General features: G+C 39.6%; 1 protein-coding gene across 4 annotated transcripts in view; it reads left to right on the forward strand.

The window, feature by feature from the left end:
* CARS2 (cysteinyl-tRNA synthetase 2, mitochondrial) overlaps positions 1-7,569 on the forward strand; it is a 73,278-nt gene extending 65,709 nt beyond the window's left edge. For all 4 annotated transcript variants that reach the window (XM_072621972.1, XM_072621970.1, XM_072621968.1 and 1 more), the window contains 3 exons: positions 897-995; positions 6,473-6,724; positions 7,372-7,569. In XM_072621972.1, coding sequence (XP_072478073.1) covers positions 897-995; positions 6,473-6,724; positions 7,372-7,440 — 420 coding nt within the window. In that variant the 3' untranslated portion in view covers positions 7,441-7,569. The remainder of the gene's footprint in view (positions 1-896; positions 996-6,472; positions 6,725-7,371) is intronic.
* Positions 7,570-14,148: the final 6,579 nt, after the last annotated feature.

The following is a 14,148-nucleotide window of genomic DNA, read 5'->3' on the forward strand; positions in this document are numbered from 1 at the left end:
GTTGCCAAAAACTGGAAGTCAAGGGGATGTCCATCAATTGGGGAATGGCTGAATAAATTATGGTATATGAATGTAATGGAGTACTATTGTGCCATAAGAAATGATGAACAAGAAGACTTCAGAGAGGCCTGGAAGGACTTATATGACCTGATGCTGAGTGAAAGGAGCAGAACCAGGAGAACTTTATGCACAGCAACAACCACAGTGTGTGAGAGTTTTTTCTGGTAGACTTAGATTTTTGTAATAACACAAGAACTTCTTACCAAAAAAAAAAAAAAAAATCCCAATGGAGGATCTCAAGGCAAAATGCCTGCCACACTCAGAGAGAGAAATATGGAAGTCACTCACATATTGTAGCAGATCATGTTTGTGTATGTGTATGTGTTTGTGTATCATGTTCTGATTTGTTATACGATTTCTTTCATTTATCTTAGTCTGACTACATAGCATGACTATAGTGAAAATATACTCAATAGGAAAGTATATGTAGAATCTATACAGAATTGTATGCAATCGTGGGGAGGGAGGGGGGTAGTGGGGAGTAGGTGGGGAGGGATAAAATCACAATTGTATGGCAGTGATTGTTAAACATTACAAAATAAAAAAAAAAAAAAAGAATTGCCTGGCATTGAGAGCTTAAGTAACTGGCCTAGGGTCACAGAGTAACATAAGTTAGGAATGAATCCAAATCTTCCCAGCTCAGGCAAGCTAGAGGTAGAAACCCATTATCTTTAATTACCAGTAAAGGAGTGATTGTCTTTAAATCATGAAGTGCAGGGTGGGTTTTCAACTTTTCAGCGTTCCTGAACTGTTTACGTTTGGCATAGAGCCCAGATTTTCTCTTTTCACACTGAGATAAAGACTGAGTTATAAACATAATTTGTAATTTATAACAGGAAGCTAACTGCCCTAGATGTCCTGCTGTATATGGTGCCATAGTCTCCTTTATTGGAAGCTTTTTGGACACAGTTGGAATTTCTCTATCAAGTAGACAGGTAAGTCATACTCTCCAAAAAATCTTAACCATAGCAGTATTCTCTAACTGCAAGTCCAATAACCTGCCTTGCTAAAACTTTCACTTACTGAACATTTCTCATGTGACAGAAATGCGTCCTGAGTCAGCAAGAGAAAGCAGTAGTTTGAAATGTGGTAACTGCCTCTTGCCCACTGAGAGAAGTAAATCTATGTAATAGTGTAATAGGCAGGAAAAGAGCTAATAAGAACTGGGGGTGAGGGGGGTGGAGTAGGATAGCATATTACAGAACAGGAATAAATTCACGGCTAACAGTTGGTATGCTAGGAAGGTATGCTGGGAAGTTGGAGAGGGGCTGAGGAAATAGGCAGTTATTAAGTTCCTATTATGTGCCCTTCTGGTGCTGTGCTAAATACTCACTTGAAGCAACAGGCCTGGGAGGCAGGTACTGTTATGAGCCCTACTTTACGTTTAAGGAAATAAGTGCTTGCCAAGGGTCACACAGCCTGTAAGTGTCCGGGGCCAAATTTGAATTCCAGTCTTCCTGACTCCAGGTCTAGTACTCCATACACTGTACCACCTAGCTCCCTCTTACAAATGTATCAAGAACCAAAGAAGAGATATGAAAAGCCACCTTCCCCCTCCTCCCTTTAGCTTTCCCTTTCCCTTTAGTGCTTCTCCCCTGCTCCCTGTTCTCTCCCCCTCTCCCCCTAGCCCCTGCCTACAGAGGTGGGGAGGTTCATGGCTGTGGAATATTGCATAGAACATCAGATTTTTATGTGATGTTGATTGGTTTTGCCAGTCTTCTGGGGTCCCTCCCTTTTATAAAAAAAGGAAGGGGGAAGGGGAAGAATGGAGGGAAATGTAGTTGATGTTAGAACAAAGGATATCAAGAAAAATCTGATTTTTTAAAAAAAAGTATATAGAAAGGATAGATTATGAAGGAAGAAAAACAGTAATGAATGAATTAGATTAAAGATGAATATTTGGCACTGATGCCCACTTGAAGAACTGTTATCCACATTCATGTTTGTGTCTCTTCTTCATCTTGAGACATGTGACCTGAATATTTCTCTCATCTTGAATTTTCTAGTCTCATTCTCTATTGTCATTTGCCTGTCACTTGGACCTTCACAGCCATGAAGCCTTTTCATGTGTGTGCTCTTTTTAAGGACAAACACACAAAGAAACCGGACTCAGAGGTCTAGAGCAGTAGTGAACCTGACCAGTGTGGTCCATTATTTAGCAGTGTTATTTGGAGCTGCTCAGAGACTTAGGTGCAAAGATGAGTTTCTTATCCTCAGAACATTCAGAAAAAATTTATTATGATTTTCCCCCCAATTGCATGTAAAAACAATTTTTAACATTTTCTTTTTAAAATTTTGAGTTCCAAATTCTCTCTCTCCCCTCCTCCTGAGATGGCAGGCGATTTGATATAGGTTACCCAAGCGCGATTATGCAAAACATTTCTATATCAGTCATTTTGTGAAAGAAAAAACAGACCCAAAAAAAGTGTGCTTCAGTTTGCATTCAGACTCCATCAGGTCTTTCTCTGGAGGCGGGTGGCATTTTTCATCAGAAGTCTTTGGGAATTGTCTTGGATTGTTGTATCACCGATGGTTGGTCATCATAAAGTGTTGCTGCTGTTGTGGAGGGCATCCTCCTGATGGTGCTCATTTCACTTTGCATCAGGTCATGGAAGTCTTTACAGGTTTTTATGAGAGCATTCTGCTAGTCACTTGTAGGCATAGTAGTGTCCATTACAGTCATGTACACTTGTTCACCCATTCCCCGGTTGTTGGGCGTCCCCTCAATTTCCAATTCTTGGCCACCACAAGGAGTGCTACTATAAATATTTTTGTACATGTGGGACCCTTTCCCATTTCTATGATTTCTTTGGGATACAGCCCTAGAAGCGATATTGCTGGGTCGAAGGGTATGCACATTTTTGTAGCCCTTTGGGCATAGTTCCAAACCACTCTCCAGAATGGCTGGATCAGCTCACAGCTCCACCAACAATGAATTAGTGCTCCGCCTCTCCCACATCTTCTCCAACATTTATCATCTTCCTGTTCTGTCATGTTAGCCAATCTGATAGGTGTGATGTGGTACTTTAGAGTTGTTTTGATTTGCATCTCTCTAATCAATAGTGGTTTAGAGCATTTTTCCATATGACTATAGATATCTTTAATTTCTTCCTCTGAAAACTGCGTGTTCATATCCTTTGACCATTTATCAATTGGGGAATGACTTGTATTTTTCTACATTTGTCTCAGTTCTCTATATATTTTAGGATAATTTCTTGAAAGATGTTGTCCAGCCCTTTTTTTTAAATTATGGCTTTCAGGCAGTCCAGTAATAAATTCTCTCTCCTGGATCTGTTTTCCAGGTCATTTGTTTTTCCAGTGAAGCTTTTTACATTCTCTTCTATTTTTTCATTCTTTTGATTCTGTTTGATTGATTCTTGATACCTCATAGAGTCATAAGCTTCCATTTGTCCAATTCTGATTTTTAAGGAATTACTTTCTTCAGTTAGTGTTGTATCTCCTTTCCCATTTGGCCAATTCTACTTTTTTTAGGAATTGTTTTCTTCAGTGAATTTTTGGCTTCTTTTACCAAGCTGTTGACGGTTTTTCATAATTCTTTTGCAACTCTCATTTCTTCTCCCAGTTTTTCTTCTACCTCTCTTATTTGAGTTTTAAAATCCTTTTTGAGCTCTTCCAGGAGGACTTTTTGGGCGTGAGATCAATTCATATTTCTCTTTGAGGCTTCGCATGTAGGTGTTTCAACATTGCTGTCCTCTTCTGAGTTTGTGTTTTGATCTTCCCTGTGACCATAGTAGCTTTCTATTATCAGGGCTTTTTTTGTTTGGATGTTTTTTTCTCATTTTCCAATTTATTTCATGACTTAAAAGTTGAGCTCTGCTCCTGGGTCACAGGGAACATTGTCCCAAGCTTCTTGTGCTGGAGGTCAGGGATTTGGTCACTGGCTTGCTGTTCCAGGACCTCCAGAGCTGGTGGTTTGCCCATTGTGCTGGGGTTGCCCAGCCTACTTGTACCTGTTGCATAGGGGTTGGGGGCTGGCAGTTCATCTGTTGCACTGGGACTAAAGGCCTCACAGCTGGCCTCCTGTATGCCTCCAACCTGCTGAGCTGGACACTGCCTGCACTGAGCTGCACTCCCTCTTTACCCAAGTGAGACAAACCGTTCCTGAAGTCCTCTAAGTTACCTGAGGCTGGAAAATTGTTTGACCCTGACCTTTTGTGAGTTTTGTCACTCCAGAATTTGTTTTGAGGCCTGATTTAAAGTTGTTTGGAGGGAAACTGAGGAGAGCTCATTCACCTTCCTGCCTTTTCTCCATCATCTTTGCTCTGCTTCCATTAATATATTTTTTAAAAGCATACCAGAATTTATACTCATTCATTCAATAGAGAAACTAAACTGATAAAATATAAACCTTTCTGGCAGGTGTTGTGGGGGATACAGAAATCAGGAAGGAATCATTCCTTTTTTCAGGGAGTGTTTGACTTGTTGTAGGACATTATACAAAAAAGTTTTGTTTCTTTTTTCTCAGAATGAGTCTGTCTTTTACTCTGAACACAAAGACTGATTCTGCCAGAGTGGTGACCCAAGTTGCCTTTACTCTCGTCTAACTAGTGCTCTTCCAACTCTCCCACCCTACCCCCACCCCTTCCACTCCCTCAGTTCTTTAAACACTGCTTACGTTCTGCAGATTTTGAAGCCTGCATTTGAGTGTCCAGAAGATCCCTGTTGGGTTTTTTGGGGCATTTCCATCTCAGGATGAAATCGTGGAAGGGCAGGGGCACTCCCATGCTGTTTCCTCTCCTTTTCAGAAGTAGCTAATTAGCCTTTTCCCCACTGCTCAGGACTGATCTGGCTCTTTCACTTTTGTCTCTGTAACAAAACCGTTTTCAAATCAAGGAATGATTAATTGTTTAATAGATTAATTATAGCGCTTTAGGCTCTGGCGCACTTTCCCCTTGCATCAGTCATGTGAGGTAGGAAATGCTGACATTCTTTTGCTTCTCATCTTATGTGTCAGGATGCTGAGATTCCAGAAGGCCTGATGACTTCCATGACATCACTGGAATACTTGCCTTTTGTGAGTCCTTAATGTAGCATGACTGACAAAAATTTAGTGTGATCTTAGGCTGCAGGAGAAGAAAAGCAGCATCCAGCGTGAGCTAGGAGGGGATAGTCCTCCCGGGCTCCGTTAGACCATGCTTGTGTTCACATCTGAGCGTCGCTGCAGGAGGCACATTGATAAGCTAGAGTGCTCTGCGGAGATCACCAGGCTGGTGTTAGGACTGGGTACTGTACCTTGTGAGCATCGAGATGGTTAGCTGGAGGAGTTACCAGGCTTGGGAAGCACTGGTTTACCCTTTGTCGTTTGTCACAGCACAGTTAATGTTCCATTACAGTCATGGACCACAGTTAGGTTAGCCATTTGCTGATTGATGGACATCTACTTTGTGTCTAGTTCTTTGCACTCTAATCATTTCTAAAGGAGAGGTATTGCAAGCTTTCTCGTCAAAATGGGCATGAAGCAAGGATGTCTACTGTCATGGTTATTAGTTGATGTAATATTAGCAATACTAATCATATCCATAAAGACAAAGAAATTAAAGAGGTGTTCATTGGCCAAAAGGAGGCAGAATTATTTCTGTATCTCAACAATGAATTTTCCCATTTTTTTGCCATCTTTGTTAATGATCAGTGAGAAGTACTTACCTCAGTGTTGTTCCAAATTGTATTTCTCTGATTTTTTTGTGATTTTGAACATTTTTTTCAGTTGGGTATTGACGACTTTAAATTTCTTTTGAAAGTTCTTTTGTTCATAATTTTGAGCGCTTAATTAGATTCAGTATTCAAATCTGTATTTGTCAATTCCATTTAGAGTTTATCTGCAGACTTTTTGTCAGTTATTTAGTATGGTTTTGATCACAATTTTTGTCCAGGTTTTAGCTTCATCGATTTCTAATTTTTTCTGTTATGGAAATTTTATGTGATTGAGATGGTCTGTTTTGTCTTTTATATCTTTTCTGTCCTCTACTGGTCATTGTGAATTTTTCCCTTATCTATGACTCTGAAAACTAAAAACTTTAATTTATAACCTTTGCTCGTCTTGATATTTTTATTTTGGTTGCTAGTTTGAGAGTTTAGTTTTGTCAAGTGTGGAACGAGGACAAAAAAAATTTACGGGGAGTTGAAAGCTAGTAGATGCTTGATGGCTGGACAAAATATTTATAAATAGCTTTTGCTGCAGTTTTGTTGTTCTTGCTGTCTGAAATACCAGTGCTCTATAATCAAGCACGTTCTTTATATAAATCCAGACCAAAAAAAAAAATGCTTACTGTTGAACTAGTCATTGCATCAACTTTATTGAACCAAATCAAGAAAATTACTGTTTCTGTGAGCTGTTTATCAAAACCCAGACGTAGCTGTGTTTTTTTTGTAATGAAATTTTGTCTGTGTTTAGTTTATTTCAGAAAATAGGAGCTCGGCTACTCTGCATAGTGTGGTTGATGAGCTAGTGCAGTTTCGTTCCAAGGTCCGTCAGTACTCCCTGGCTGTACCAAAAGGCACAGACGCTGCCACATCTGACCTGTCCAAAGAAGCCAAGAAGCTACAGAGGGAGAAAAGGCAACAGCTGCTATTAGAAAGGGAACCGCTGCTCCACGCTTGTGATAACCTCCGGCAGAACCTTGCTGCTTATGGCATCAATATTAAGGTTAGTCAAACATCTTATGCTTTGTGTAAAATATGCTTCAGAATTTTCTGAAAGGGGAGGTGGGAAAATGCCTGTTTTTTTGGAGATATGCCAGAAGGAATAGATTTTTAAGTTCCTTATATTGAGATTGGAGGTGTTGCTATCATGTATGTTAAATTCTGTGGGTTAGCTGGAGAGAAGAAATAGGTGCATTTTATTTGACAGTTCCTTAAAAGGAATATTTGAGTGGTTGTCTCTATGTAGCTTACAAGCTACTTTTCTTTAAGGAGTCCCTGAGGCTGAAAGGCACCAAAGTTCTCACCAGGAAAAATGATAAAGGCTCATAAGGTCCTTCTGGATTTTTTTTTTAAAATTTTATTGAAAATCTTGCCATTAAGAATGCTTATGTTTTTTTTCCTTTTGGTCTGTTTCTTTTTTTACAACTGTGACTAATATGACAATATGTCTTACAGGATTGTGTATATATAACCTATATCAAATTGCTTATCATTTTAAGAAGGGCGAGAGGAAGAAGAAAAATTTGGAACTCAAAATTTTGCAAAAATGAATGTTAATATTAAAAATAAAATATTATTTTAAGAAAAGAGTGCTTATGTGAAAAAGATAGCTTTTTAAAGGCAATTTTCTTTTAAAATTTTGATTTATAGGATAGAAGCAATATTTCTACATGGGAATTGCTGGAACCAGGAACAGAGGAGCAAAAAACTGGGAATTGAAATGGATTTAATGAATGTGTTCTTTCATGGACATATAATTCAAGGTTTACTATTGGAAGAGTAAAACTTTACATTAAAGTTTTCCTTTCTGCTGTTAAATCAACATTAAAACTAAATTTTAAACTGGTAGAAGTTGTTTTGTTTCTGTTAATGTTTGTTTCTATTAATTAATATGCTTAAGAGATTTTCACTTTTGTTAGCTGTATAATACCGTTTATAATGACTGACTTAGTTGCATTGTAGGTAGAATGTTGAGCTTAGTTAAAGAAGGAGGACTATGCCTGTGATTTTGTTGGTTAAAAAGAACTCTTGAGTGATAGAACTTCCTGTAACAATGTAGGTCAGACAGCATATTCTCTGTTTGAGAATTGCTTAGAATACCAAGAGGTTTCATGACTCACCCAGAGGACATAGCCAGTACGTATCACTGGCAAGATTTGAAGTCGAGTCTTCTAGTCAAGTATCACTGGCAAGATCTGAACTCGAGTCTTCTAGTCGAGGCCAGTTTTCTGTCTGCTATGCCACACTCCCCTTCAAGTTGGTTTAAAAAAAACCAAATCATAAAGCAGTATTAAACACAAGCACCTGAGAGCCCAAAGATTATAGGACATGAGGATAGGCTGGGGAGGCGGGCCAGTGTTTTCAGTTAGGGAGTGCTTTAAGGGTGATTAAGACAGAACATATCATGAGAGTTGTCCATGTTCAGCAGTGTTGGTCTTGGCACTGCATGAGCACAGCCCTCGATGACTTCCGCAGTGTGCATGCCTTCTGCCACCTGGCCAGAGACCATACACTATATTTGCCATCCAGTCAGTCAGGTTTAGAAGGACAGATAAAAAAGTGAGAGCTCTTTGTGTTGGGCCCAGCTTGTGAAGTGGACAAGATTCCAGGCCCATTGCGCTTCAGAATGAAGTTCTCATTGGTGACTTTCTCCCCATAGACTGGCTTGACACATCAGTGCTACTATGGGATGAGGTCACCATCTGATGTGTGAACTCAGGAGTGATGTGGTGAAAGCAAAAGCCTATGTAACCAAATCCTTCTTTCTCCATTGTCCAAAGCACGGTCATTTTTGTTCTTTGGACCTTGTCTGCAAATAGTTGAAAGTTGATAGGGCCCCTTGGACCAATTTTTTGGGTTTTTTTGGAGGGGGGGAAGGTTAAGTGACTTGCTCAAGGTCACACAGCTAGTAAGTGTCAAGCGTCAGGCTGGATTTGAAGTCAGGTCCTCCTGACTCCAGGGCCAGTGCTCTAGTCATTGTGCCCCCCTAGCTACCCCCAGTTTTTTTTTTCAATCAGCAGAAGTCCATCTTCTTCCTTCTCCCATCCCCAAATTGAAAAAGAAGGAAAATACAAAGCCTCTGTTAAAGTGTAGTCAGGCAAAACAAATCTCTGCATTGGTCACGTCAAAAAAAAAATGTCTAATTCTGCAGGTGGGCAGCATGTTTTATCATGAGGTCTCTGGAATCATGGACTATACTGATCAGGTTTCCTAAGTCTTGTATAACTTGTTCTGGATCTGCTTACTTCACTCTCTCTGTTCATGCAAGTCTTTCCAATGTTTCCTGCAACCATTCTCTTCATTCTTTCGAACGTCTCTTTGTTTGTTCATTCTGCTTCATAGAGCAAAAGTGTCCATCCCATTTGTATACCATACCTTGTTCAGCTATGTCCCAATAGATGTCCACTCTCTGTTTCGAGTTCTCTGCCACTATAAGCATTCTCCTACATCCTTGGAGTTTATTTTACTTGGGAGTAATTCATCCTTTAATCTTCTCTCCCTCTTTCTTACTCCCTTGTCCCTTCTCTCCTTTCCATCCCATTTCCCTATTTTGCGAAATGTATTTCTATATCCAGCTGTTTATATTCTTCCTTTAACCAGTTCAGATGAGAGTGAAGTCTAAGTGTTAGCTGGCCCACTTACTTATTCCTCTGTATTTGTATAGAGTTCTACTTGCACGTTCTAATTGTTAGGTAATTTTCTCTGACTTTCCTCTCTCTTATCTCCTCCCCTCTCCCTACCATGTATTCCCCTTCCCTTGTCTTTAAGATTAAGGTAGAACCACTGTTAAGCCTTCTGTCTAATTAGACTCTTTATAATCCCTAAAGTGACAAGATTCCCTGAGAACACATTTCATCCCACCTGCGTTAAAATATAAGCAATTTATCCTTGTGTAGTCCCTTATGATCATTCACGTTAACCGTTTTGTGTTTATCTTGACTTCTACATTTGCACGTCAGGTTCTATTTCTCTATAGACTTCAGACTAGGCTAGAATCTGGAACTGAGACATCATGCCACTGCTGTAGTTCAAGCCACGCAGTTACTGCTTGCTTCTAAAACTTGCTCCTTGCTTTGGTACAAAATCTAGGATTTTCTACTGCTTCTCACCTCAGAATGTCACCTCTAAGCACAGGTCCCTTCTTCATTTCACCCTGAATCTGCCTAGGACTGGGTTGTGAGTGGTGGAGCTGCCAGTTGGTACCTGTCCCAGCAGCTTACACAAGTTTAGGCCTCTCTGTTACGGGATCTAACATCTCTTTTCCCTGGTGCATAGCTTCTCCTTACACAGAAGTGCTCTACATGGCGCATTCCTGACCAGACTCTGTCCTTGGTGTCTGCAGACCTCTTGCCTTCCTATATTAATCTGGGCTTGAAAAATGATTCACTAATTTTTTCTTGAATTTTTTGGTCAGCATTCAGTCTGCTGCATTTTCTAGATCTTTTTAGAGGAGTTATGGGGGCAGAGCTCAGTGTACTTCCTCCTGCCACTCTGCCACCTTGACTCTACTTCCCAGGGACTCGTTATTAACTGTATTGTCAAAGAACTCTACAGGTTGGTTGTGGCCGTGAATTTGTAGGTTGGTGATGGTGATGAAAATGGCAGTGGGGGTTGGTGTTCAACCCAGGAGAAGCTATGGAGTAAAGTTGGGGGTGTCTATGGGCTAGTGATTTTTTAAATCTACAATTTGTTAACGTTTTGATCTTTTATATAGTTCTTGCAATCAGACAGACACACAGAGACACAGACACAGACACAGAGATACAGACACACACAGACACACACACACACAGACACACAGACACACAGACACACACACACACACACACACACACACACACACACACACACACACACACACACACACACACACACACACACACACACACACACACACACACACACTTTGGTTCAGTTTTTTTTCCAATCTGAATCACTTCATGTCTTCACATATTTCTCTGAATTTTTCAAATTCATCCTTACTTGTGGCACAGTAATACTCTATTGCATCCTATAACATAATTTGTTCTCCCACTCATATGGTTTTGTTAAAACATTTTGTTCTTACAAGTTTGTAAGTAATGCTGCTTCAAATATTTCCATTTGGATAGGTGTCTTCTCGTCAGCATCCTTGGAATATGAACCTAATGGTGCACTGGACCAAAAATAGGAACAATTTTGTATCTCTTCAATAATTCCCAATTGTTTCCCAAAAAGGTTGGACCTATTCATAGCCTACATGAAGTGCATAAATGTTCCTAATTCTGTTTTCCCAGTCAATCTGATGTAAGTTTCAGCGTGCCTTTCTTGTAATGATTTTTGCCCTTTAAGTATTTGATAGTTGGATTTCTTCTTTTAAGACCTCTTTGTTAATTTTTTTAAAACAGTTTACCTGTTGGGGAATGGCTCTTAATCTGTATTTTTGTCAGCGTACTATATGACTTTTTCAGAGAAATTTTGTGCAGATTTTCCCCCAGTTTGTATCTTCTTATTTTACTTAATTTTTTATGTCTCTTTGCTTTGGCAGGCATCTCGTATAAAGAGCTGAGAGATATAAACTCCCATTCTGTTCTTAATTTCTTAGCTCATTTATCCACTTCAGTTTAATATGGTATATATTGTAGAATGCTTTTCTAAGTTTTTCCAATAGTTCTTGTTGAACAGAGTCCTTTCCTTCTTGTCAGTGTTTTCTGATTTATGGAAGTCTCCTAATTACATCTTTGCCCTTTTTTTCATCCAGGTACCAGATAGTTCTGGTAAGTCTTGCTTTATATTATAATTTGGGATCTGGTAAAACTAAAGCCCCTTTGTGCCCATTTCCCCCCATTGTGTTCCCCTTAGAATTATTTCTCTTTCAACTTCTCTGTTTTGCTTTTATTATCATTCTTAAGGTTCTCAGTATGTTATGGATTCTATCAACTTATATTTTATCCTATTTATAATACTCTTAGGTACATGGGGGAGTGGCTATTCATACTTTGTTTTTCTGTGCTTTAGAGGGGATCAATAACTTTGATTAGATTAGCTCTGATAGTTTATATTTTTTTCCTATTGTAGAATATTTTCAAATTTTGTCCTTTTTTGCCATCCTGTCGCTCTTAGTTGAGCTGCTGTGCTTGAGTCCCCTGCTTTGTCATGTGTCCCTGTCTTTTTTTGATTGTCCGTTGCTGTGATAGTCTTCTCGAATTCTGGAGCCACCTGATTTCCAGTGTTGTAGACGCTGAGATATCCACCTTAATATCTCCTTATGATTTAAAACTACTTGGGAGGTTGCTGGGCCATGTTATTGGTATAGTTGTTGCAGTCTTATTCTCTTTCTGGAGATGTTTTCCCCTGGGGTAGTTTTTTTAATTTATATTGTCTTTTTTGGCTTATTCATTTCTTTGACCTTTCTTCATAGGTTTATAGATAGAAAGCTGAAAGACACTTCAGGCCCGCTAGTCTCATCTCCTTTTACAGATAAGGAAACGGAGGCCCAAGGAGAAAGAGGCTGTGCCTGTGAGGTTTTCCTGGCGAGATTTCTTTCTCCTCTTTTAAGGAAGGGGATGTACAGGGCATCATTCTTTTATTTGGTGCACTTGTTACTATATTGAGGTATGGAGGCAAAGCAGGCTTAGTTATGTCCACTCATACCATCTTGCCCAGTAAAAATGATCAGTTTTGACTGAGTTTGGAGAAGTGGTACTGTCTATATCAGAAGGGATCAATAAAGGTTTCCAAGAGTCATGATAATTGCTAGATCTTGAAGGATGGATAGGATTGCGATTGGTAGAAAAAATGGCATGTGCCGAGAAAGGTGAGTAAAGGTGAGGAATTTTAGGGAAGTTAGGATGGGGTCATCCCCCTTGGTTTTGGAGGAGGTGAGTCTGTATTAGATGGAGGTTGGGCTAAAAGAGAGAAATCTGAGGCAAGATTGGGAAGGGCTTTAAAACTAGGCTAAGGAGTCTTTTTCTTTCATTCAGTAGCCAAGGGGTTTTGGAGGTTTTTCTGCCACATGAGTGTGATACATAATATTGCTGATCGAGCAAAAAGGAAAGTTGTCTTAAGCCTGAAGACCCAAGTTTGGAACCTTGCTCTGCTATTAATGGCTTGATGTCAACTTGGGAGATTTATAATGGAGTACCTCTGGGTTTTGTTGTTTAACACTTAAGAGTGATTTGGATAAAGGGATAGTGGTCAGTTCATCAGATTTGCAAGTGAGACAAATCTGGAGATAGCTAACTTACTGGAGGTAGGATCTAAAAAGATTCTGACAGGCTGGAAATAGGAAGTTTGTGGGATTTTTTTTTGATCTGGTGTTTTTAATACATACTCAATATGAATGACCTGAGAGCAACCAAGAAGTATGGTGTTAGGTCATAGAGAGAGACAGTATTCACCTCTCCTGTGGGACATCCGATTATAGTCTGCCCTGATTAGACCAAAAGTGAAGGGTGGAGCTTAGTTTGGAGCATCATTTTTTGGGAAGGCCAGAATTGTCAGAATAGCTGATTAGGTAGGTGGCCCGGAGAAAAGATGGCATGGTCCTTGAAGACAGAATTAGGCGTGATGTAAGGAGTAACAAGTGAAATAAGCTGCTGGATTCCCCTTCACTGAAGAACTTCAAGCAAGGCTGGATGACCTTGTTCATTAGGTTGTAGACAAATTGGCGTTCGTGTAAAGCATGAACCAAATGTGCTGCCATCCTTCCTTGTTTTGAGATTCTGTTTATTGCCTATGACTTTGAACAGTTCGCAACTTTTCTTAGCCCGTTTCCAAATTTGTAAAATCAGAGTGGGAAATGGGGACCAACCTATTTGTCCAATCCACAAGCTCCAGAGTGAATTGGGTTTAAGGCTTAGTTTCTGAGAAAGAAGTCTAGCCAGGAAACCCCAAGATTCAGAGATGTCCATCTGGACCAGGTTTGTTATTCTCAGTGACCTTCTCTAGTCATTTAAGTCTGTGAGGTCCTTTGTAAGAATAGTACCATGGGTAGAAGAAAAACCCAGTGTAGCTCAGAATACTCCTTAAAGAAGGAGCCTTGAAGCATCCACCCCAGTAAGCCAGCAATGATTGACTGTACCAGTTAATCTGTCTTCAGTGGTTCTAGGCTTCCTGGAGGACTGAGGCAGTTTATTTTATGACTGCTAGTTTGTGAAAGAGAGAGGACATTGAAACAATTACCTTTTTTTATACCATCTTCATAAAGAAACAAAACTTTCCTCAATTTTCTTCAAGATAAGCAAAAAATACAATTCCATTGGGCATGATTTATTTTGTAAAGAAAGTGCTACAAGGGGTGAGAACATCTGTATGCATGGCTGAATGAGAGATCAGTTTTTGAATACAGTTAAAAACCAAGACACAGTGAAATCTATACTGACTTTAAGAATGTGGCTACAGCAATTTAAAGAACCTAAAGTGTGAGTGGATTGGACTCTTGGCTTT

The sequence above is a fragment of the Notamacropus eugenii genome, chromosome 6 (genome assembly GCF_028372415.1).
Source record: "Notamacropus eugenii isolate mMacEug1 chromosome 6, mMacEug1.pri_v2, whole genome shotgun sequence".
Classification (NCBI taxonomy): domain Eukaryota; kingdom Metazoa; phylum Chordata; class Mammalia; order Diprotodontia; family Macropodidae; genus Notamacropus; species Notamacropus eugenii.